The sequence below is a fragment of the Anas platyrhynchos genome, chromosome 3, assembly GCF_047663525.1.
Source record: "Anas platyrhynchos isolate ZD024472 breed Pekin duck chromosome 3, IASCAAS_PekinDuck_T2T, whole genome shotgun sequence".
In the NCBI taxonomy this organism is placed as follows: Eukaryota; Metazoa; Chordata; class Aves; order Anseriformes; family Anatidae; genus Anas; species Anas platyrhynchos.
Window position 1 is genome coordinate 19,649,363 of NC_092589.1, and position 25,500 is coordinate 19,674,862.

Genomic DNA, 25,500 nt, shown 5'->3' on the forward strand with positions numbered 1-25,500 from the left:
CAAGAATGCTTATTGACATAGAAGAGTATCTCCGAAGCATTTGCATCCTATGAGAAAAAAAAATAAAAAATAAGCCCAAGGCAACCCAGCTTGAGCCATCAGTGGGGCTAAATCTGGACATAATTAAGCGATCCTTTTACTGGTTTAAAGAATCAGGGAATAACTTTTTATCAAATTCATGGCAGTAAGAGTTTTCCTAAATAAGGACTTAGAGGTGAAGCTTCAAATAAATTCCTTAATTCCACTGTACAGTTGTGTTAAATAGCGAGATGCATTTTCCTGTCTGGCTCAAACTCTAGCCTAAAAATGGTGCTGCCCCCCTACAAGATGGAGCAGGACGCCTTTCAGACTGCAATCTGTTGGCCATTTGTAAGAGGCCCATAGTAGAAGAGTGAGGAAAGCCTAGCAAGCCTACAGGTAACGCTTGAAAGCTTCAGTGTGGGGAGATGGGGGGGGACCAGGGAGCTGGAGGGGGCCAGGGCTGAGTAAACCAGTGCCTCTGCTGCCTGAAAAATGCCTGCTCCCTCCAGTCCCTGACAATACAGGGCAAAGCCTACCTGTATTCTGCAAATGTTGTTGGTCTGAGGTTGGGTGTATTCAAGATGACCTCGGGATAGCTTCAGTCACTGCTGCATTCTTCTCCTGCATTCCCAGTGCCCCTTCTTCCTAATTTTGAAAAGAGCTCATCTCCCTGTGTGGAAGCATCCCTGAATCAGTGAAAAATACTTAACTTCCCAAGGACCCAAAAGAAACTATCAAACTAAGGAGCCCCCCAAGGCTGTCAAATGCCCACACTAGGCAGATGAGCCAGACATGTGCTACTACCAAAAGTATATAGCGAGGGAGGCATTCAGCTCTGCCTTCACGTCAGCTGTGGTTTCTTCACTCACTATGGTTTCTTCACACTAGCAGTAAGAAGATAAAAAGTAAGGAGCAAAGCTGAAATTTGACAAAATAAAAGCAACTGTCATAGATTCCTCTTATGTGCTTTTACCTATTTGCTGTTCTGGTTGTTCTCTGGCCTTTGTTTGCTTTTTATTTTTTTTTTTTTTTTTTTTTTTTTTTTTTTTGTTTTTTGTTTTTTGTTTTTTTTTTCTTCAGAAAAAAAATAAAAAAAACCTTCACATGCCAAATTGATGCAAGAAGCTATGTCATTTGGGTTCCTAAATCAACCCTACCTGTGGAGAATAATTCCTTTGCTTGGCATATAATTATTGGCATATTTTAATATCTGATGTTAAACAATTAACAGATCCGAAGGCCGTTGTTTGCAGGGAGTTGTGCATTTGTTTGTATAAACCAATTTACCACTGCTTGGTCTCCAAATCTTTCTGGCTGTATTTCTCCTTTGCAAGTTCACCTCAGCTGAGCTGAGCGGCAGCTGAGGAGTTCACACCAGAAGCGCTGCCTTAGCAGAGACCTGCAGCACAGCATGAAGCTGTAGTCAGGATCTGTGAACACCACAACCGGGGAAAGCAGGGGCTGGGCATCCGTCAGCTCTAACAGTCACGGGGATGCAGCCCAGAGAGCTCAGTGACACAAAAAACACTTCTTTATAACCCCATGAAATGGGAATAAGTGGAGAAGAGCCTGCCCTGTGCTGGGGTGCTGGCTTGGGGCAGCGGTCCACTACAGGCTTCCCTCACCATGTTCAGTGTTCTCCGGGTGACCTGGCCGCCAAGGCTGATAAGATTTATTTCACTTTGATGCCGGATACCTTCCTTCACATGCAGCACCTCAGGAAACAGGGAGTGGGCGCTTTCTGCAGCGAGTCGAGCAAAGCTGCCGTGCCTCCAACAGGTGGAAGGCGCAAGCCCTTCTACTCTCAGGGGCGAGGGATGGCAGCAGCTTGTGGAGGAGAAAGAAAATGGGAAGCTCCCGGTAGCTCAGAGTGAAGAATTTCTTCCTCAGCCGAGGCGCCGTCAGTCATGGCGCCGGGCCCGGCCCGGCCCTGTGCTGGGAGCAGGGCACCACGAAGCGGCTGCGCAGGGAAGCAAAAATTGCCTCAGCACGCCGCACCTGCCGGGCTGACTGAAACACCGACGGAGGGGTCATGACAACCCCCCGTGGAGATGGCAACCGCAAAATAGTAGACCAGCAAAGCACTTGTTTAAGAACCAGTTCCACAAAAAAATGCAAGGAGCTGCCATTTTAAAGGCACTCACCGAGGTGACCAACTCCTGGGCAGACATGTTCTGCACTGCAGGGGAGGATCATGGCGTGCAGAGGGTTTCCTGCATCCAGGTCACTCGAGGTAGCTGACCAGGACCTGGCAGCCCTGGTGAAGGTAGCTGATGAGGCTTGGAAGAGCCAGAAGCAGCCCCAGCAGGTTATTCACATGGGGCATAACCACCATGTTATTTATAGTCACTGGCTGAGCCCATTGACATCGGTCAGGGCTGATGTGTTCAGTGGAAGCACCCCCACACCCCCAGTTATTCAAAGGCACCCCCTATGGTACATGAGTGAGGAGGGTGAACTGAGCAGGCAAATAGGGCATGGTGTAGCTGTTAATGCTGGCAGGGTGGGGAGGAAGGGTGCTGAAGAGTGGCCAGGTTGTCCCTGGAGTGATGGTGACCACCCAGCAAGAAGGCTGTGGCCTCAAGGGCTTCAGCACCCACCACAGCTGATGTAGCCTACCAGAGGTTCAGGGGGAACTTGCTGCCACTCAGGTGTCAGGCTGCTGGCACACTCTTATGCCAGTACCATAATGACAGCAGAGAGCACAGCTGTGGGAGGCGGGAGGCCTGCTGACTCACACCTTTCTCTTAGGAGGAAAAGGATTTTTGCCCATGAGTTAGCAGGACTGATTGTCAGGGCTTTAAACTAGATTTCAAGGGGGAAAGGGACAAAAACAGGCCCACCGGTGATAAGTTATGGGACTACACACCAATTTTTGAGGAACTGCATGGTGGGGAGGCCCGTCTACTCTACAAACGTAGGCGAGATGATACAGGGTGGCAGACCCTACTGGGGAACCACTGGTGATGTTCCCAACCCTTTCGTGTTCTGGGAAGTCCAGGCCTCACCTGTCATTTGCTCATAACAGTTCTGCGTGGACTGTTTCCTATTTTATGACCCCACATCTCCAGCATGTCCAGACTTAAAAGATCGCTGGGAATGTAACATGATGCTTGCTCCACTAACAAGTTTTGAGTGACAGCAGGTTCCCCTTTACAAGGCTGTTTTAAATGGGCCAAGCTTAGTTTTTGCCAGCACTCACTAGCTGCGATTTAAGAACACAGCCACCTAGACCAGGTACCAGTCACACCGTGCAGACAGCCTGTGGTGCAGGCAGGCTCTCCACTGCCTATGTTGTGCAGTGCCTGCCACCTTTTCTCAGCAGCTGATGGGTCCAGTGGAGGTGGCTAGAAGCATCAGGATGCATCACTATTCTCCTGTAAGAACGGGACGTGGCTACTGTAAGATTTTCCTGGTGGAGAAGCACCATGGACCCTACTTTCTTTGGGACTTGACTGCCAGCATGGTCCAGAGAGAGGCAGTCCAGCAATGTACTGCCTGGCAACCTGGCACGACCCCCTCACCATCTGTCAGCCATGGAGCTGACCTGCCTTGCAGCCTCTGAGAAGGGTCCATCCTTGTTAAAAACAAAGGATGATCTGAAGTTGTCCTGTTTTCAAATTGTGATGGACTTTTACTGTAGCATGCTGATTTTCAGGATATTTTTTAGTTTTATTTTGTAATGTTGTGACATTCACAGAAAATTCCATACACGTTCATGTGACAGAAATACCAATTTGACTTATGTTCATTGAAGAATGATAGTGAAAGCTGCCAATTATAATTAAGCTTAAACAATTACTGAAGATCAGCTTCCATCTCTCTTAGTGGGATGTGCAATTAATGTTATTTAAGACATCAGATCAGATGACCTCCTTTAGCCCTTCCACAAACTATCAAGCTACTACAATGATTACTTAAATGTTGTTATTGCACATTACAATTTACAGTCTAACAAGATGGTTCATCTCCCAAGGATACAGTTCTGGAAGGAGAGAAGCAGGGCAGATTTCCGATTATATATAACATTAGCCATGCATCCATACTATTTTTCACTATTTTTCATCCATATATATTCATTCATACTATTTTTCACAGGAAATAAATATTTTATCTTTAGAAGTAGATTTTCCATCAGCAATTGCAAGCTGAAATCCTATGCAGAGAGATGTGCATCAAGAAATCTGACAGAGCATCTATCAGAGGACAATAATGTGCACTAAAAATAGAGTTGTTCTCAGATTAGTAGCACAGACCACATTTTAAGTTGGACTATTCTTTGTCAGTATTATATCTTCCTTGCAGCCCTACACAAAGGGATCCAGTCCTTCCCTGGGGTTATCTGACACTTAGTTCCATGGAAAAGCAATGTATGAAATGTTAAGACACTATCAGAAAAATTAAATGAAAAACTCAGCTTCATATTCTTCAGGGTCCTCAGTGCTCACATAGCCCACCCAGGTTGATCTCTGTAAATTCCCACTGGTTTCCAACCTTACCCTCAAAACCAGTCTCTGTAGATTATTTTGTAACCTTAATTTTATACCACTCCCCAACTGGTGTCTGATATCATCTCCTTTCCATTCCAGTGTCTTCAAAAAGGAAGACGTTTCTTCCTCCTGACAGCCAGCAGCCACGGAAGGGTAAAATAAGCGGGCCCTAAGCTCAGGTGGGCCTGAGAGCAAAGACTGGTACCTGAAACTGTGGATCACAGATATTGCAGCAGAACTGCTCCACAGGCTAAGGCCTGCACTGAACTAGCTTGCTTTGACCACTGCATAAATACATAACTTGGCAAATATACATTGGATTAATGCATGAAATGAATAACAAAAGTGAAACTACATAAATCATTAAAGAATTTCAGCTGACTAGGCAGTCAGCATGGCTGTGTGAGATACCACAAACCCGTTCTGAAATCATGAAAAAGGTGCTGCCAGAACCACAGCAGATAAACAGCACATTCATCCTGCTGGGTGACATCCCGTCACATGGGATGTGCTCCCTGTCTGTGACTCTTTGTGAACACTTAAATGATGCTGGAAGCTCACCGGTGTCACACTCTTTGCCTCTAACTTGCCATGTTCTGCATTAACACACTTTACAGTCCCTTTTTGTTCTGGGTAGAATGAGCGCATCCAACAATCTCCTGAGGTGGAACAATGCAGAGAGTGCTGATGCCTATCTACCTCACAGACTTGGTATTTTGCATCCCTTCCTGGACAAAGACAATGAATACACAGACTCCAAAAGCTAGCTGTTTTGGCACACAAGTGATTACTTTTTTTTTTTCTTTTCTAAGAGTTTTTGCTTTTTTTTTTTTTTTTTTTTTTTTAACGTATTGCCAGCTTTCAGAATAAAACAAGAATGTGTTCTCACCCACTACCCGATCAGTAGAGAAACACCCATAATCTATTTTAATTAATAAAACAATTAGATACCAAGTTCAGCAGGCACAAAATACTTCCTGTAACTTGGAATATAAAAATGCTCTTTTTCCAGATGGTAGAACTAGATGTAATTCTCAGCTTGAAATATTATACATATTTCCAAACTGTATGCCCTGGAGTGCTTCAAAAAATATTTCAAACTCTGTATACATTGTTAAGTCCTAAGATGGCAGCCAATATTAAGCAGGATGTATGTAAGCAAAATTTCCTTTAAGACAATGAAGTTATATCCTATTGCCTCATATTTTTGTTGTCCCTAGGAGTGCTAGAATAAAAAAAAAAAAGGACATTTTCATAGAGCTGTGGGCCAGAGAAATAGATAGAAGTTTGCATGTGATGAGCAGTTACAGTACACGGATGGCATCAGCTAGAGAAAACATGATGCCACTGTGTTACTGACAGTAACAAAACCTGTGAAGAAGGATGCCCAGACTTCAATCCAACATTAAAAACACATTGAACTCAAAAGACAAGAGGTCATCACATCATTAGCACATTTTTGGACAAGCAATCCATGTAGCAATACACCCAATTCCAGTACATTCAGCAAAACTAAGAGTTTTCTTGAAAAGGCAGCAAGACCATAGCATGAAAGCAAGGAATTTATTCCTAGAGGAAACACAGAGCCAACTAATCCCACATCTTTGTCCATTCTTGTCCTGTTCCCTCACCCAGGGTGGTATAAATTGCCTTGGGAACAATGGTCAGTAACTTCTTGTTACTTCAAAGTTCTTCCTCAGCTATTTAAAAAGATGAGGGAAAGATGTAGAGGAAAAAGGCTGAACACGTGAATGAGTAAGCATCTTGCTGGAAGTCTTGGTATCTCTCATTTTTGTCTTCAACTGGAGAAGATAAGGCAGCACATGAACTAAAAAATCATTAAAGACCTGTTGTAGACAAAGCAATCCTCGTATAACAGGATAAATCAGCTATCGGTCACATTTCAGGGTTGCCCTCTGAACGATGGCCACTACACATGTAAGACCTTCTCCACAGTTAGCTAATGTCAAAATTCCTCCGATATATAGCTAGCTGTGTGTGCTGAGGCAACATGATAGGGTCCAGCCCTCAGTGCCCCTAATGCCTTTCCCCATGTCCGCAAGAGGACTGTGTTTTTTTTTGGGGGGGTTCGATGCATTTAAGTCCTTCCTGGCATTACAGCAGAAGGTGTATTCTTTTCCCCACAGGAAAAAAAAAAAAAAAAATCACAGCTATAATCTGGCAGCAATCCTCTCTCCTAGAGGAAACAATGATTGAACAATTAAACGTGAAAGCTCTATGAATCAAAATAGATGAGCCACATGAGCACCGATTCTTTTTTTCTCATTATAGTCCTACTGGGTTTACAATGGAGGGACCACAGGGCAGTTTCACGAGGAGAGTTTGCTCCTCAGACTCTCCATTTACACACGCACAGACCATGGTTTAAAGGTCCCTGGCTCAGCAGAAGGACACTGTAAAGAGAAGAAAAAAAAAATACAGTAAGCAACAGCAACAACAATGAAGGTTCTGATCTAGTTCAGTGTGCCCCACCATGCTTCCTCTGGGGTAAGTGACTCTGCACCACTGAGATCTGAGCTCAGATACTGGTCTTTCAAAACACAGAGATGTCTGTCTTGTGGCACTTCTGTTAAAGGCTGTGCCTGGCTCTAGCTGAAGGCCTTGTTCTCACAGTTATTTCTGAGTCCTCCTACTCAGACAGCGATGTAGGTGTTTGGTGAGGAGAACCAAGGTATCCAGGCTTTGCTGTTAACAACAGCAGGGTTCAAGCTGACAAAAGCCTGGTGGATGCCCATGTGAACAGTGAGATTTTTGGAGTCACAAAGGAATCAGAAGGACTTTGTGCAGGGACATAATCCTGTGCAGCCCTGTCACAGCACTCTGACAGAGAATAAACCCATGAGGAGATGGTGACAGTGTTAAATCCTGCATTCCTTCAGGTGAAGCCCACACCCTCTAAGTAGACTCCCAAGGTCATAACATCCAGCAGAAGTGAGCATTTCCAGTAACACTTCTTTGCTCTCCCTATTGGAGGGAGGCCAATAAATCACACAGTAGAGCTGCAGTATGCATTAACTGTTGTGATCCCCTAAGAGATGAGGGTCAGAAGCAGCAGGACAGGTCAATGCCTTCTATAGACTGCACTTAAGAGGATGAACTGCAACTTGAGAAATATTATGTGACATCCCTTTCTGCAATGGCAGCCCAAATAGTGCTGGTCAGAGGATTTGTCTCTCATTTGGTGGCATGTTAAGTGAAGGATAATACTCATGAAATAAAAACCAGATGCTTAAGTAGGGCCATAGCTTCCCCACACTGCCCTAATCCCAGACCTGAGCCACGGTGACTAGCACACACAGAACAAGCTGGTCAGGGAGCAGACTATGAAACCAGAAGCTTTTACCATTTTCGTGAAGATGTCCACACAAGCATTGCGGATCCTCTCTGGGGTGGCAGGGCTGTCCAGCCGGAATGGTTCAGTCAGGCCGGACTCCTTCCTTGCTGAGTAGATGGCATCTTTAATGGCATAAAACACTGAGGCAGACAGGAACAGAGGCGGCTCTCCCACAGCCTAGACAGAGCACAAGCGAGATTGAGGCTGCAGCCCAAAACAGTCCTGATTCTAGAGAGACTAATGGGGCTAACAGAAAGATGAGCAGGCCCTAGATGACAATTCTCATTCCTCTTTCCTTCTTTGTAACTTCACAGTCTTCAAGATGTGATCAACAAGGAAAGGCCAAGCCAAAACTGCAGGTCACCTCTCAGGTGTGAACCTCAGTCTACCAGATGTGGTTAGTGAGGAAACACCAAACTAAAACAGATTCCAGGCTACCAGGTGTGATCGGTGAGGAAAGATCATGCTAAAAACACAATCCCTGGTCCATTTTAAGAAGATTCAGTGGCAAAGTATATGCTTTCAAACATAGCAAGGCTGCTATAAAGGAAAGCAGGTACTAACCCTTTCCCATATCCCTTTGGGTGATAAAACTTCAGCAAAGGGCATTCAGATAAGGCAGTGGTGAGTTGTCTAGGCAGAGTGCATGATACCCCATCACTGGAGGTCCTTGAAAACCAACACGGATTACACACACACTGTCTAATACAGCACACTGAGATCCATGCCGAGACCCTTTTTTCTCAATTCTGACACCAGCAGCCAAGTTCTCCTCTTTGATGAAGATGTTTTTGTGGATAGAGGGGAACGAGACAAAGAATGGAAGCTGGCAAGATGCACACAGGTCATAATGATGCTGGGTGGCCTTTCTAAATGCTCCACTGAACCATAAGTAAAGCAAACTCTTTCATACTGTATATGCAGACATGACTAGCTGCAGGCATCAGTATTGATTGCAATGGAAACAGCTGAAGATGTGGATTAATAATGAACCTTTAAGGGTGAAATGCTGCTGTGAAACAGCAAAGGAAGCAAGATGTGAAAATTCAGACACAAGATCTTGGTACATCACACCTGGGGAAATGGTACTACTGGAAATGTCATTCACAGTGGTGGTTCTGCTGCCAGGGAAAGGTAATCAGGGCCTTGGGAGATGACAGCAAGGGTGTGGGCATGCAGGGGAAGGCTTGCAGCCTCTGTTAGAGGAGAGCTTCTAGCACAGCAAAGTTGTTTCAGTTCTTTCTACTGGACAATCAGGGATGCAACGTGCAGATTACTTCTGGTCCTCTGTACAATAAACAGCAGTGTACATGTTTCTGGTAAGGAACAGAAAAGCATCCTGACCCAAGAGTAAAGCCAGCATAAGAAAATCAACTATTCTGACACACACCATTACTTTACCACACATTTACAGAAGTCTAGAGCAGTAAGAGGCCTGCAAGATCTTGCAAGCATACCTTGGATGAATAAACTGCTTTGCTGTTTGGACAGTCACGGAGAAGTGACACATAGAATTCTGTTGGGATGTCTCCAAACGCAGGGATTTTGTACGCTCCAGGCCCTCGTGTGTACAAGTTCCCTTCTGGGGAATAGCGTAACTCCTCCATGGTGAAGAGCCCAAGTCCTTGGACAAACGCTCCTTCTATCTACAAAAACATCCAAACAAGGTTACATTCTTTTTTCATTGTTGTTGTTGAACAAACAGTGACAATTTCAGCCAGAGTTTCCAGCCCTCCATTCCTAGCTAAATACCTATTTTTTGTCTCTAAACCCTTGTCCCTTCTGCTGAGTGGTTTGGCACCTTTATGCAACTTCTGTGTTCCCAATATAGATATGACTGCATCTTCCTGGCAGATGAAGCAATCTATCTATACAGCAAGCACATATACTGTAAATGCAGGACAGGATATTTTTGATGAAACAAGGGGAAAAAAATCAATACCAAAATATTGATTCCTTCACAGGCAGATAAGCACCGAATGAATTGTACTTGCTGATAATTCAAAGAAGATCAAAAGGACTGAAATAAACTTATCTGAAAACAAACTATTTTATGTTTGCTATTTCAGTACAAATGCTTTCCTGAGTACTGCATATTCTCTGGTTACCAGTACAGAGCCATGCAATAACACTCCCATATCCGTTCAACTCTTAAAGGCTTCTTTGCATAACTTTTCTACTCTAAATTTTAGGAGAAAAAGAAAAAAAAAGAAGGAAAGCAGCTATGAGAGGAGAATGCGCTCAAACAGCCCTATATAAGGAAGCTCTGTTCTCTGCATCCACTGAGAGATCTGACAAACAGACTACTCTAAAGATTCAGCACAAACATTCCTTAACCCAGCTCCATGTGCTCGCAATCCAGCAGCCATACAACTTTTGTCCCCAGGGTTCTCTGCAGTGATACATGGAAGGACACAGGAAACTGTCATGTCTTTGACAGGTTCCACATAGCCCATATCTTTATTCCCAGCCCCAATCTAATATGCTGAGAAGACAGAAAAGCCCCATTTCCCCCTGGCCACTTCCAAAAAAAAAAAAAAAAAAAAAAGTCTCTCCGAAAACATGATGCTTTCAATGCACCTTGTGTTCTGGAAATAAATCCTGCAGCAGCACCACTGAGTTGCACTATACTGACACCTAGAGTTAGCAAGGCAGCATTGCCTGGGTAAACAGGTGCAAATGTCTAGATAGACCTCTCGGTATATCAGACAACCTTATCTTTATTACCTTTACTTGCTGGGTAGTTTCATTGTGATTATTACTGTACAAAATACAGAAGTACATTTGTATCTGCCTGAAAATTTGCAAGCTAAGTAATTCGTCCAACTTCTTATTGAGATCCCTGCACAGCACTAGCTGGAGAACAGAAACAACTGCCCCAACTCTTTATTCACAGAAGAACTTTCACTTAATTAAATGGGAATTGATATTGACAGATCCGAGTATAGAAATAGGGTGTGGGATTTATCCTAGACATGCCACATAGCAGAAGCTGGCCCTGGGATGAGGTTATTCCATTGTATTAATATTCTCTGGATTAATTTCTTAGGTGAGGTATACATTGAAAAGCATTGGTGTAGTGGTAACTGGTGAATACGCTGTAGTCTTTATATCCAATACTACTACTAATAAAAAGGTATTTCCCTACAAAATTATGTGCCTATTGCATTGTTAACTGTGGGTCAAACTTTCATAACCATCTTAAAATGCATCTCTGGATATCCAGTTTAAGTTTAAAACATTCTGCTTGCAAATGTACAAGCTGGAGTGGGATAATGCTTCATCTAGAAAAGCCTGAGGGTAATATGATCACTTTAACACAGTGAAATTAGTGACACACTTTCACTTACCTGTCCTATATCTATGGCTGGGTTGAGACTGGTGCCAACATCCATGACAATGTCTGTGCGAACGTTCTAAAAGACAGAAATAAAGAATAAATCGGCACAGACATTGAAACTGGCACACCATGGTTTTATACGAGGAGGCGTAAGATATCCACCACTATCCACATTTGGCCATTGTTCAACAATCCATGTCAAGCTCAATTCTTCAAACTATCTTTTGAAGGGAGTTCATCTCTAAAGTAAAACCAAGGAATTCACTGCAGTTTTCCCTAAAGATCCATCAGACCCAATCTGCATTAATTAAAACTGCCAGTGTCAGTGCTCTGTACCTAAGCATAGCCAATTAGGCCAAATGCTAATGAATCGTCTTCTCTCCCACCCAACCCCCTCTTCTCGTGAGTACTCCCTCCCTCTTTCACCCTCTCGTCTTTCACCCCTAAAAGATCCCAGTGTTAGTTTTAATGATTAACTCAATTCTCGTACGTTGCTGTTCCTTTGTGCTAACACAGCGCTGATATCTCTTACATAAGCAAATCCAATAACTTTTGCAATCATTCATTAAGCCTCCTAGTATCCCCGCAGGTCAGATAATTCTCAATTTATTATACTTTATGGACTGTTGCACTGTGGACCACAGGAGTTAAGAAATCCAGTGAAGGTCACGCTGGACCAATGACTGAGCTAGGAACAGGCTGACACCCACTATTTGTTCTAATTCCCTCTGAACGTTTCTTATACGTAAACAAAAAAAGGCTATTTCACTGATGATCCCCTCACCTTGTGGTCACCTGTCAGGCAATCTATCTCAACCTCGGAGCACGCAACGCCATAACTGAAGTAGCAGAATGGTTTCCCTTCATTCTTCTCAAAATCGTAGCCAAGGTCAGGAATTCTTGACACAAAAGAAAAACAAAACCAGATTTCATTCCACAAATTAAAATCTTTATTCACTCGTGTTTTACCTCCTCCATCAAACCCATGCTGAAATGAAAAGCGTAAACAACTATAAATAGAAATCTCCTGAAGCTGCCCTGTATTCACAAACCTTATTGAAACTATTTTCGCTATTTTCCAATGGATCTCAGATATAAGGGTGAGTATTATGGACTCATTGCCATAAATCCAGTAGCAAATCCTTTGCTTTTTGAATGCAGTTGAACATTTCTTGGAGGTCATTTGCAATGATTCTAGGCAGCAAAGGGCATACAGCCCTGGGTTGGAACAGTGACAGAGGGATTAGGGCTGTAAATCCTCCCAGAATCTCCCTGGATGCAACTAAGAACTGTGTCTCTGTAGTGTGAATATTCACTCACCTATAAAACCCCGTGGCTGACAGGCTAACACAGTCCTCATAGGCGGTTTTAATCTGCCAAAGAGAATAAGAAATTGAAAACAATAGTAGTCCAACCAGTGCCTGGAAAAACAGCTACCCCAAATACATCATTCCCAAATGCACTTCAAGGAGAGCACAAACAGGTGTCCAATGACAGACAGCTGTGACACTACGCAGCACCAACACTGCCAAGGGAAACATCATCTTGCTTCCCCAGATAGCCTTGTCAGCAGCTACCAAGGTATAGCAGCAGAGGTGTAAGACTTATTTGTCTCTCAGCAACAGATTAGTCTTTGAAGCTCAGAGACAAAAGTTAAACTATCAGTCTCCTTGACTTCGCTGAGGCCAGGAGAAATCCTGTCCTGACATTCAAATCACAAAATCGAAGCTCCTCCTTTGAAGAGGAGATTCTATTGAAATAAAATCTTAAAGCTTGCTATTGAAAATAGTTTTAGAGTGTTACAGCACACCAATCTCTTGTTATTGAGGTTACAGAGTTATTTAGGTTATAAGTTATTTATAGGTTTTATAGGTATATTTTATAGGTTATTTATAATTATTTAAATCACAGCCAAGAAGCACTACAGGAGGTGGCTGGTAACTCAAAGTCATCTTTGTCACAGAATCTCATCATTTACAAATTAGGTTTCTTCCTGTCAGGGACTGGAACCTGACTACATAGATATATGTAAACACTCAAAACTTATTTGATAAAGTTTGTCATGGGCAGGCCCCAGGATCTGGGGAAATCTCTGTATTAAAGTCACAGCTGATGTTTTGGGAATGAACCCTTGCCAGCTTTGATTACTTCCCTTGCCAGGTTTCTGCTTTGCTGTTCTTCCTCAAATCTTTTCTAGTGAGATGCAGACCTGGAGGATAACTTGTATACAGGACTTGTCAGTGCAAACAACCTGTGACAATGCCCACCTGTCCCATGACATATACAGACAGCTTACCCAGTCTTCCCAGGATCCTTTGGGATTAGACTGTTTGATTGGATCAAGTCGTTTTAAGATGGTCTGACATGCATTCTAAAAACAAATAACGAAAAGCAGTATTAGAAGATTTGAAAAGTCAGCCTATAGTATTAAGAGTGTAATACCAGTCTCAAAGAACCTTCTGTTTAAATCAATATTGCCTCCAGGACTTTGGCATATCATAAAACGGATCAAAGTTCACTAACAGAAGGCTTGCTGCGTAGGAGGAATGTTGACTGAATAGGATTTTAAAACAGATTGTCTCCGCTGATAGCAGAGGAGAATCCCAAATACAGCACAGAACTCACCAGACCATGACGCATAACATCACAAGTCCATTTATGAAGCAACTTTACCTGCACCAAGTCATAGTGGGACACATTGCCATATGCAGCAAGATGATGTAATAACACTGAAAAAATATTCTTGCCAAAATTCAGCTTATTGAATCAAGCTGTGAAGAGCCCAACCTACCGAATCAAACCACGAATATTTATATATATATATATTTTTTTTTTACTTCTGAGATTATCCATCCTCTTTTCTTCAAACACAAGACTGACCAAGACTAAATTTCTCTTTCCAATGGAAGTGTCACACACCCTGCAAATAGATGCACTGGTAGGTTCCACACCATGTCAGGGACAATCATAACCACGCCATTGCCACAGAAGGCTATTTGCTCCAAGTGTCTAACACTTAGAGGTATTTGGTTCTACAGCACAGCCCACAAACAACCTGCAAGTACTACCTGTAGCATAATATATTGCTATAGATAAGGTCTCATTAATTACTGAGAAGCTAGCCATTTAAACAGATGCTTTGTTCTGTTTTTGAGTAATCACAGAAACAGTATTATATGACTACAAAAAGTCTGAAAGAGAGAGTTAAATAAAAATAGAAAAAAAAATTATGGTCATTCATTATCTAACACCCCCAGTAGTTATGGCAGTAATTAGGAGGTATCCTTTGCCTGCAAGTCCCTTTTGAATGTTGTATTTTCCTTAAGCTATAGATAAATATGTATCAACTTTTCATCTTCTGGAGTCCCAGCTCATGACCCAACTGTTTAAATAACTTGGTTTCAGTACATGGACAGCCATTCCGTTGATGTCTGCGCTGACAGATGCAGCTGTTGGAGAGGTATTTGGGACAGTATTTGTGCTGGTCTCACTGATGTAAATTTTGGAGGTGGGGATTCCCAGTGACCTGCTAGCAACCTGCAGAACAAAGGAAAACAAATGGTAAGAGGCTTTTAGGAGGGCATGATCATTCACTGTCTACACTGCTAGGGTCCACATTGCAGCCTTCACCCTCTTCCAGTACTAAATCTCATCTTTCTTGGGGTATCAGTTGACTCGGTGCTTGAGAGCTAGCCAGAAAATTAAGTTTGCCCTTACAGACACTGTCCAAGTAGATACATATACACTTTTGCCAATCCATAAGCTGTATTATCTACAATAAGAAGAGCTAAAATTATGAGGATTCGAGTTTTCCTGCTCAGCTGTAATAATACTCTGGAAACCTAGCACTGCTGCTGAAGGAATTAGTCATGATTTATTACCCTACACATGCCTACAAAAGAGGTGTCAGGATGTCTGAGGCAATGCTATAAAATGAGTATAATTTAGCTGAAAATATTTCTCATGCAGTTAAGTCCAAATTCATTATTACCTGGATCATTTTGGTGTGAAGTCCTTGACCCATCTCAGTCCCACCGTGTGTAACTAACACAGAGCCGTCTGTATATACATGGACCAGAGCTCCAGCCTATAAAAGGGAATATCATTCCAAGTTTATTCCAAGTGTCATCATAAATGAAGTAGTGAAGTGCTTGGCAGAGTCCAGTTAAAAATTACAGAGAGAATGAATTTGGAACTAGACCAGCGTTGTTCTTTCAAGTAACTAAAGCCACTAGTTTAAACCTGGGGTGAATTTGGTTTAGTGTCACCAGCTCAACAGAAATTCCAGTGACATGGCAAACCTCAGCCAGTATTTTCACCTGAGAAAACAGGTGAAGTAACCCAAACCTCTCCTGTAAAACAGAGATAACACTGTGCACTTGAATTTGTCAACACCACTGACAGTCCATCAAATCAGGTTAAACATATGAATGACAGTGACCATATTTCAATGTCACAGTATTTCCACCACTGAGGAAGAGAGAACAGGAAGGGAAATTAATACAGTAACAACATAGCTGCATTGTGGTGGTTTTTTTGGACTGTATAAATTGTAACTGTTGTGTTGCTCGTTTTGGTTCAAAAATTTTGTGCTTTTTCTTAACTAATTTAACCACTTCTCTGAAAAGCTCTGGTTAAGTACAAAGGGAGTGGGGTCTGGGAAAGACATCATAAATCTATCTCCTCTACTTGAAAAGGTGAATGACACTTACGGACCTGGTTCAGAAATGGGACAGTGAAGCTGATGCCAAATTTGGTAGGAATAATGCACATTCCTCTTTTCTTCCAGCGATTCTGCCTGCAAGGAAAGAATATTTTTTGTATAGTCATGAAGCTTTCATTTAAATTTGGTGCTGTATAACTCTGACAGATTGGGTATCAAAGCAGAATTTAAATACATGAATGTAACACAGTCGGAGTTAATCAGTAATTTTTAAGAGAGAATGGCTTTGTTTATGGGTACAGGAAGAAATCTGAATTGAAGATGGCCTCCTAGGCATTAGAGAAGCATTTGTATCGACTATTAGCTACCTAGTTATAAATACAAGCCAATTAAGAAAGACAGCGCAAAGTCTACACAAATTGCCTTGACAGCCATATTAAAAGTCAAGCAAAGCCTAGATTCTACAGACATCTCTCCTCTGCTACATTTCCCTTACAAAACCATGTCATGCTAGGCCTTATCTAAACCACCACACCACTGATAAAGGTTACTTCACACAATGGGCCTGTAGGAATTTCAAAAAGAGGAATTTTTAGAAGTCATTCTGCAAATACATAGACTAACTTCACATCGCTCAAGTTGCTAAGAGAATACCAGAAGTTAGAAGGCAACAGGTACACCCAGTAACACCACAGCTGCAGAACACCTACTTGTTGAATTCTTCAATTAGTTTCTTCCTGGCATGAAAGCTAGAGCTTGATAAACACTCATCCCAGCATCTCTGTAGAGTAAATCCCTCCAGCTTTTGGTTAAAATGAGTGAGGTCTCCTTCGTTGTAAAGATTGAGCTTCCGTACCTTCCCAAAGAAAGAGACATATAAAGGATGTGTCAAGTTTAATGTTTCAAACTAGGTCCTTTTAATGGATGTCATCAAAAGAACATTGGTTCCTAGTTTTTCCTCCTCTGCTCGCTCTACAGAGCAGTAGAATTAACAGACACAAATCTGTTTACGGGAAAATGGAATGTAAGACATTAAAGCTGGGAACTTTCAAGAGAAAGTGTTAGCATATTGTTAATAAGATTAAGGTGCTTAGTACCTTTAGGGTTTTTCTGAATACCTACTGTTAAAACAGGTATTACACAATTGAGGCTACTTAGGGAATATAAGGAAGCAGAAGATGCTAGAAGGAAGAACCAAGCTATAATGTGACTATCAAAGAGAAAACCTGAGTTTCTGCTAAGGACTCAGCAGAAAATGAAGCAAAAAATTCTTATGCTTCATAATTTTCTGTGTTTTTTTCCAGTTCTCAGAGCTTGTTCAAAGGCAGCACTGTCCTGAAACGTGTCAGGGGATCTGTACCTCCTCAGGTGGTAGGCCACACTTCTGAGCAATATCACTCATCCAGCACTCAGCAACCATCATTCCTTGGGGGCCTCCAAAGCCACGGAAGGCTGTGTTGGAAGACAAGTTGGTCTTGCAGACAGTGCCCATGCTGCTAACATTGGGGATGTTGTAGGAGTTATCCAGATGAAACAGGGCTCTATCCATAACCTGGTGAAGAGAAGGGACAGGGATATATACATTTTACATGAATTACATGTCAGACTTTTGATCACCTGCCAAGGACAGCCTGGAAAGGTGCAAAGCAATAAAAGAATCATTTTCTCTTGCATCCCACAGGTCTGCAGTTAACATGAATGAGCACTGAGGTGCAGCCAGTACTCCTTCCTGTTTGTATTGGAGTGTCAAGCAGTATCCTCATCCTCCTGACAGAAAGGAAGATAAGCACGCTTCTCTCTTAACATTTAGGGTCCTGGAACAGATTGAGCTTCAAAGTTATTAGTTGGCCTTGGGCTCTTGCTGGGACAAACTGTTACTAAATGCCATTACCCGCCTGGAAGCTCAAGAATCTTCTTTTAAATATACAGAGTAATTTGTTCCTGGAAAAGACGTATTGCTGATGTCAAGTGACTCAGCAGCTGGGCTACGGGAGTAGTAAGGGCAAATAAATATTTTCAGTAACTTCATCTAAACCACAAGATTTCAGATCTTTGTCCACTAATTGTCCAAACTGAGAAAGGGCCAGATCTTCTTTCTGGCTTTTGTTCCCAGCAGCAGGGAGGAGATTATGCACATCTCAAATCTATTTCAACTTGGAGCACTTCCCAGTTTCCTAATTCAAACAGTCAGACAACGCATGTGTATGTACTCCCAGCCACGCCCACAGTTTATGCGAAGACAAATGCCTGACATTCCTCTCTGTACAGCACCAAGCATATTGCTAGTGTCAAACGTGACTCTAGTACTTGCAGCCCTCTCTCGCTGAAATGGATTAATTTTTGCAGAAAATTATCAAAGACTCAGCAGACTTGGGAAGCAGAACTAAAGCGAGTGTGATTAACACTAGGCTAATGGGTTGGACACACACAACAGAAAAGGAAAATTTTCTACTGAACAGTGCAAAAATTCTTGAAAACAAACTCTGAAATCAGGCCCAACCTTGTCCTTATTGCTTCTGAACTCCAATGCTGAGCTTCTGTTAGCTTTGGTCACTCCTTAACAAACTTGTTGATTTAGGCAGCCTGCCCTGATCAGGCTATTGACTTTGGCATTTCTTATTCCAAGAAACTAGCTTTCCCCAAAGCTGGGGGAGCATTAGCCATCTTGTACTGTGTAGTAAGTTTTCCATCACAGTCTTCTGTAAGGCAAAGCAAACTCCCTTGACCCTTTTGCCCTATCCAAGTTACTATGGCATCAATAAAAACTGTGTGGCACGTGTCAAGACAAGTAGGTTGGCTCAGACAGAAGTTGTAGAAGCTACAACACTCATCAGAATCTGCTTACAATCATGTCAGCGTGGAGGATGTATAAGAACTGCTGTAGGTAAGTTCTCTTAAATTGAAGAAAAAGGTTACGCAGGGAAATGTCTTCTACATAGTTAACTATCAGAAAACTTCTCTTACTTACACCATAAGAGAGGTCTGCAGAGTTGCCCCCGTTGCTGTAGTATGACACCTCCAGACTCTTCACTTTCCCGTTTTTCATGAAACCAACCTGTCAAGAGAATATTGTCAGTAACGTCTTCTCTATAAAATGTGGTTTTGTACTTCCTTCCAAAAACTGAATGGACTTTATGCAGACAAAACAGTAATTACTGAGGAACCTTCCCAGTAAAGAGTGTTTGTATGCATCTCAATCTTGCTCCAGAAAACTCTTCTGAAAATAAAGGCGAATTGTCACAGCCACACATTAACACACAATAACCTTAACAGATCTTTTGCCTTGAAAAATAAAAGCACTTGGACTGAATAAGGAATGGAAGGAGAAAGTTAAGACAATTAGGAGTACAATACTGTAAACCAATTGGGAGCCATCTAAGATCAATGTGATTGTTCACAAGGAGAAGATTCTTTGTTGGAAGAAGAGGTCACACAGAGGTCATGAGAGGGGAACCATCCAAACCAAAAGTACTGCTACAGGAAGCAGAACTTTTCAGGAAGCAAAAGGACTTTAACAGAAAGAATGCCGTGACTGGGCTGACAGATCCATTTGCTGCAGGGAACATCAGCGGTGAAACAACCGGAGCAGTAAGTTTATTGCTATATCTTACTGCTCTCTGATGTTTCAAATGACACCAAAAAAAACATGCATTCATTTCATACGTATGCATACCTTGTACCTTCCGAGGAAGGGATGCCTCCCACCACTTATAAGCATGTCCTCATCTCGATCCAGCATGCATCTTACTGGGCGTCCAATTCTGTTAAAGGATACATTTATCAGGCAAACCCTGAATTGCAGGGTACAGTTCCTATGGAGACATACTCAAATCTTTTCAGTCTTTTTAGGGTGGCAATGGCTATCTGCATTAGGGGTAAATTGCCTAGATTGTGTATCTTGCTGTGTGTACGCATAAAAAGTACACATATATATATGTAACACAAGAACAGAAAAGTCCCCCCCCCCTTTCCTGTTAAAAGCTGACATTCTTGAATAAGCTTAGTCCTTTTGAACAGGTTCATTTTCTTCCAGCTCAGAGACCATTATACGCCTCCTTTAGGAAATCTCGGGTTTGCTACAAGATATACAGTAAAAAGCCATGAAGAGTCTGCTCCAGTGCAGATTGTGCTCCAAAAAGAGGCAGCCTAGACCAGGTGAAGTGAAAGGAAAAAGTCCTATTCCCCACACAGAAACTTACTTGAAGGCTGCCACAGACACTGCAGTTGTCAAAATGGTACTTCTAGTCTCTTTTCCTCCAAATCCTCCTCCCATTCTTTTCACTCGAACCACAATCCTATTTGATGGGACTCCCAGTGCACTAGCAACAAATTCCTGAAGAAAAACAGGACAGCAGAGCATGTATGGAACTGCCCTGGTGTTAAGAACCAGACACAAACACGTTGCCTTTTGCAGCCATTGTAATAGTGGAAATACTGTTACTGCTCCAGGTCCTATCAGTCCTGCAATCAACTTGGTTGCAATTGGAACCCATAAGCCCATCATTTCATCTCTGAGGTGGGATAGCACATAGTCCTTCAGTAAACAGCAGATTTAGAAAGACTTGCAGCAGATGAGGTTACCAAGATACGGGTCTCATTTAGCACAACATTTAACATCTGTACCACTCTGTCCATTCTCCTCACTAAGTTAGGGGGCTTTGGGATAGTCTTGGTGAGTCAGTCTGTAAACAGGACAAAGACACCTCATAGTACCTGTAGCCTATCCCACAAAATGGCAGAGTTGGTCTGTATTGGCACCACCTCCCTTTCTGACACGTCATCCAACAACCAGGCTTCACCATCAAGGGTTAAGCATGTAATCCCTGGTAAGAGAGAGGTGCTGCCAAGAGAAATCTCTTACCTGGAAGTGGATTCAGGACACCAATACGATGGATGTGAACTTTGATCCTACACCCACCTCTAAGCCTAAGTGCCTTTTTTCCCCCCACACACACAAACAAGGCAAGCTAGGACTAACTGCAAAACAATTGTCTATCTACTCTAACACTGAGACTCCAAAGTGTTTTGGGTATCAGGTCAATGAGGTAGTACCTGTGTCTTCATTAAGTTTTGGGTTGACACGAAGAGTTCCATCTCACCACCTTCTCCCTTTGGCACAGCCACAGTACAGTGTGTTTCCAGGTAGAAGTGCTCTTGTCCACCAATGTACATCTCTCCTAGAAAATTGAAAGAAATGCCCCATAGGTAAGGTGTCTCTGGTGTTGTAAGAAGTTGCCCACCACTTGTTGCCTGCAAAACACTGCTCTTTTGATGTGTTAAACAAGAATCCTTCATGCTGTCCAGCACTGGATATCTTCAGCTTTAAAACTGGCACTTCCAGTTTCATCTCAAAAAAACCAAACCAACCAAGCAAAAAACACACACAAATAAGCAACAACCACTTTCTAGAAATCTTCAGTCTGAAGCACTGGTGGCTGGCATTTCAAAAATAAACCTGCACCCCCACACCATTGACCTAGCATTCTTTAAAATATAGAGTTCGGTGCATTTCAGACTGCCTTGATAACACCACTGACATAAAGGATAAAAATAAATCAAGCATAGACTAGCTGAGCAGATCAAATGCAGGATTACAGACTTTAAAATAGGGGAACAAAAATAGAAACCCCAAATGCCTTAAGATGATCTAACTCATGATCAGTTCTCTGCTGCTGCACATGACTGTACCAGGACATCTTATCTGGCATTGCTGATGGTGCAATTTTAAGTCATGCTACATATTGTTACATCTCAGAATCAACCTTTTTTCTCAGTTACAGCCCTGATCTATTCAGCTGTCACAAAAAATAATTTTCAGAGCAGTTCTCAAGATGCTGTTCCTCTCCTGTTCAACTTAGTGACAACAAAATAGCTGTCTTCTTTAGGCACCTCAGTGAGAAATGCACACTTGTGTGAGACTATGCTTACTCTGGGATGTAGACTCTGGTACATAGAAGGGTTTTTCCCTTGTTTGCTCAAAGGGGTAGGCCTGGCATTTGCACAGTATTGTGTTTTTTTTTAATAACCTAATATTCTAGCTCAGAACAATTTCTGCCTTGCCTGGCCCAATGATTTCATTTTATATAATATAGTACTCCTTAAGGAACAGTAAACAAGAGTTTATGACACCCTTGAAATGCCAGGGCCAATGGCTGACTGCAGAGAAAAGTCTCAGCAATGCACAGCAAAATGCAAGCAAGCAAGCAACAGAACTAGAAAGGTGTGTTTCAGTTAAACAGCTCTTTCCTTCTCCCACGAGGAGGTAAGGGTGGCAATACTTCTCTGTTTTCTTTAGGAATAACCTCTTCATACCAGGCCTCATCTGTGTGCCTTACTTAACTTTGTTTTCAGATCTGGAAGAGGGATGTAACACCCTCTTTTTTTTTTTTTTTTTTTTTTTTTTTAAATAAATACATAGTTTCCAGAAGGTCTGACGTATGCGACTTTTCCTTACAGAAGCTATTGATCAGTGCTATATACCAAGCAAGTTATCCTTTGTTTCTCATGGGCACACAACATGGATCTGACAGAGTATTCTAGTTCACATCTCTGGCACTATTTCCTCCTAATCCTTACAGGGTTAAACAGTTGTTGAGAATTGCAGTGTTTATCCATGCTTCTGTAACCTCCCCAGCAGACTCCAGGTGCATGAGACCAAGAGCATATGAAAAAACAGGCCAACAAACAACATTCAAAAAGTGTTATAAGGAGTTCCCATGTTCTTCATGATACCTACAGCCACCAAAGTTGGTGAATCAGGTTTTCAGAAGCATGCATGTCCTGTTTTAATAAGACACAGTTATATATCAGGACTAAGGAAACTGATAGTCTCCAAGAATCAGACTAGACTATGATTGGACAGGGCAAAGCTTCTACATAATACATTTCAGGAAAAAGAATCACATTGTAGAATAACTGCTCAAGAAAAATGTGTCCTTACATTAGAAGATGGTGTTTACAGGGGCAAAGCTGAAAGCATCCAAGTCCTTTTGAAACTGAAATTAAATTTTTCACGAGCTATTTGTATGTAAACAGTTAGTTGAAATTTAATATGAAATTCAGCCCAGCAAGCCTTACTTGAGTGAGCTTGGTATTATATGCATAGAAACGGGGCTGACAGCTTCACTTCTTTTGTCACAGACTATCCTATTGTAAAAGTATTAACACTTATTCTCACCTTCCAAAATGTGATCAGATTCTTCAAACCCTTTCTTCACATCTCCCTTAATAATCTTCTTTATAGACTTAAAAAAGGATTGGTTCTCAATAGCTTCCTAGGAAACAATGACACAATGACATTTTTGTGGAAGCACACTGAAAGCAAAGCTTCTTTTGACTGGAGTAGAAATATTTAAGATAAAAAGCACAAGTTTAAGACAGTAACTAATGCAACAGGCAAATCACTTCACTTAGACAGTTTTGTTTTTTTTTTTTTTGGCATAACAGCAGTTTCACAATAATCCACAATAAACTATTAGATAATCTTAGATTGTTTCTTCTGATCCATTTTACCTTATGGATCCAGAGCATAGCCACCAGAGCTATGACTTGCAACTTGTGTTAACTACAGTTCATAGTCTGAAGAGGGGGAAAGAGAGAAAGAAAAGAAAGAGGAGGAAAACTAAATCTTCCAAATGGAGTGAGAAGTTCTGCACAAATAGTTCACTTTTGAGCCAAATCACAATCTGCCTTATAGAAATTTTGTAAATGCATTTTGCTTTTGCCAAAACAGAAACTTTCCATGATTAAAACAGAACAAAACAGTGATCAAAGAACAACAAAAATCAACACATTTTTAGCTCTAGTCTCATCTTCCCAGGTTGAATAAGCAGATAGAAGCCTCAGAACAGGAAAAGTTCTCAAACAGTTTGTAAATCTTGTCATGTAAACAAATCAAAGCTTCTGCTCACAGATGACAGCACTGCTGTCTGTACGAGACAAGGCACGGATTCTGTACTTGCATGAATGCAATGCACGTTACAAACTACATGGTATGAAATATTGACCTGTATAAAAACTAATTAGAATTCTATGGTTCTAATTTCTCTCTGGCTTCATACTTTTTTTTTCTTCCCAATTTCTGCATGTGAATCCTGTATTCGATATTACCGCTTGCTTTCGCTCTCACAAGGAAACTTTGTTAACAAATAATATGCTTTTTAAAAAAAAAAGGCACAAAATAATTACAATTTGTTGACATGCATTTCTTCAGCTTTGAGAAGACCGACTTAAGGATCCACACAGCCAGTAGAAATGTTCACAACAGAGATAACTCCTCAAACTTAATTCCATCAGCTTTAGAAACTTTACAAACGGTCTGCACAAATCTCCAAGAAACAGTGCTGTGGCTGAGCTAGAGGGGACTTCTTTGCACTCTCTTACTGAGTGTTGTAAATGAGAAAAGAATGAATAAATACCAATGAAGCCAGCAAGGTTATACCAGACAATATTGAAAGCAAGTATCTGTGGATAAAAATGTAACTGGCACTAACCTTGTTAATTTAAACAAATTTGTGAAGGGTGCAATGTATCTCCCAGAGTTTATTTGTTTTAGCATTAAGTAATACAGAGCCAATATACTCCTAATCAGTACCATATCAAAGGTGTGTCCTCTTTAAATATACAAATTATTCCTTCTATCCATATCCTGCTGCACCTGCATCATAAAGACTAACACAACATGCGGCTAAATGATTATCTGGGAAAAGAGAAGTTAATTAGATACCAGAGGGCTCTGAGGTAACTGCAGAAGCAGATATGAGCTATCTTACCTGAATTGTGACAATAGGTTTGAGCTCTTCATACTTAATCTTCACAGCTTTAGCTGCTCTTCTGGAATGTTCTTGTGTGTCTGCAAGAACTGCACCAATGATATGACCAACACAAGTGACCTGCAAGCCAGATTTAGACCCACCATCATTTACTGTGTATATATACAGTAGCTGAACAACTCATAATAATTCTCTTGCTATTGTCCTTTTCTGCAACTTTTTCTCTGTTTGATTGGACCAGTCTATGCAAAATGAACGCTGAATGGAGCAAGGAATAGTACAATTTTATCTGAGTAGCCAGACTGGAGTTTTTTGGTGTCTCGGATGAGCACGTTTGTCTTCATTGTGTAAGAGATGTCTGCACAGAATACAGACATAATTATTCATAACTGGTCAAGGTAAACTTTGATCACAAATGACTTTGGAAAGTAACTGAACAAGTGTAAGCCTGCACAGTAGTCTGCAGCTTAGAGGAGAATAATGCAGCTAGAGAAGAGGAGCATAAGGCAAGCCTTACTGAATTTGGCACCAAGATTTCTATTGACTCCAGTGCAGTCAGAATTTGTCTCTGTACACAACAGAGGACTTCACTGGACCATATACAAAGTCTTATCTCCTGGACAGTGTAAGTGAAAACAGTTATTTTTTAACCACATACCACATCCTCAGCAAAGACAGTCTCATCATTAGCGATGCCTGTGATGTTACTGCCAGGAATATCTTTAGCGGAGACAAAACACACAAACCCAGGAACGCTCTGGGCTTCAGATGCATCTATAGAGCTAAAGAAAGAAAGCAAGAGAGACAGAGTTATTCTTCCTCATTTTTCTTTCTGTAAGTGCATATGAGATACCAATAAA

The 25,500-nt window shown here is 41.7% G+C and overlaps 1 protein-coding gene across 5 annotated transcripts in view; it reads right to left on the reverse strand.

Moving 5' to 3' along the window:
- Positions 1 to 5,131: 5,131 nt before the first annotated feature.
- Positions 5,132 to 25,500, reverse strand: part of XDH (xanthine dehydrogenase) — a 70,512-nt gene continuing 50,143 nt past the window's right edge. For all 5 annotated transcript variants that reach the window (XM_072035488.1, XM_072035487.1, XM_072035486.1 and 2 more), the window contains 19 exons: positions 25,299 to 25,422; positions 24,641 to 24,760; positions 23,047 to 23,143; positions 20,922 to 21,046; positions 20,069 to 20,202; positions 19,543 to 19,630; positions 18,838 to 18,924; positions 17,230 to 17,421; positions 16,580 to 16,725; positions 15,923 to 16,004; positions 15,198 to 15,293; positions 14,615 to 14,743; positions 13,503 to 13,577; positions 12,527 to 12,579; positions 11,991 to 12,105; positions 11,217 to 11,282; positions 9,324 to 9,512; positions 7,876 to 8,043; positions 5,132 to 6,925 (listed from right to left, as the gene is read on the reverse strand). In XM_072035488.1, the coding sequence (XP_071891589.1) occupies positions 6,875 to 6,925; positions 7,876 to 8,043; positions 9,324 to 9,512; positions 11,217 to 11,282; positions 11,991 to 12,105; positions 12,527 to 12,579; positions 13,503 to 13,577; positions 14,615 to 14,743; positions 15,198 to 15,293; positions 15,923 to 16,004; positions 16,580 to 16,725; positions 17,230 to 17,421; positions 18,838 to 18,924; positions 19,543 to 19,630; positions 20,069 to 20,202; positions 20,922 to 21,046; positions 23,047 to 23,143; positions 24,641 to 24,760; positions 25,299 to 25,422 (2,137 nt within the window). In that variant the 3' untranslated portion in view covers positions 5,132 to 6,874. The remainder of the gene's footprint in view (positions 6,926 to 7,875; positions 8,044 to 9,323; positions 9,513 to 11,216; positions 11,283 to 11,990; positions 12,106 to 12,526; positions 12,580 to 13,502; positions 13,578 to 14,614; positions 14,744 to 15,197; positions 15,294 to 15,922; positions 16,005 to 16,579; positions 16,726 to 17,229; positions 17,422 to 18,837; positions 18,925 to 19,542; positions 19,631 to 20,068; positions 20,203 to 20,921; positions 21,047 to 23,046; positions 23,144 to 24,640; positions 24,761 to 25,298; positions 25,423 to 25,500) is intronic.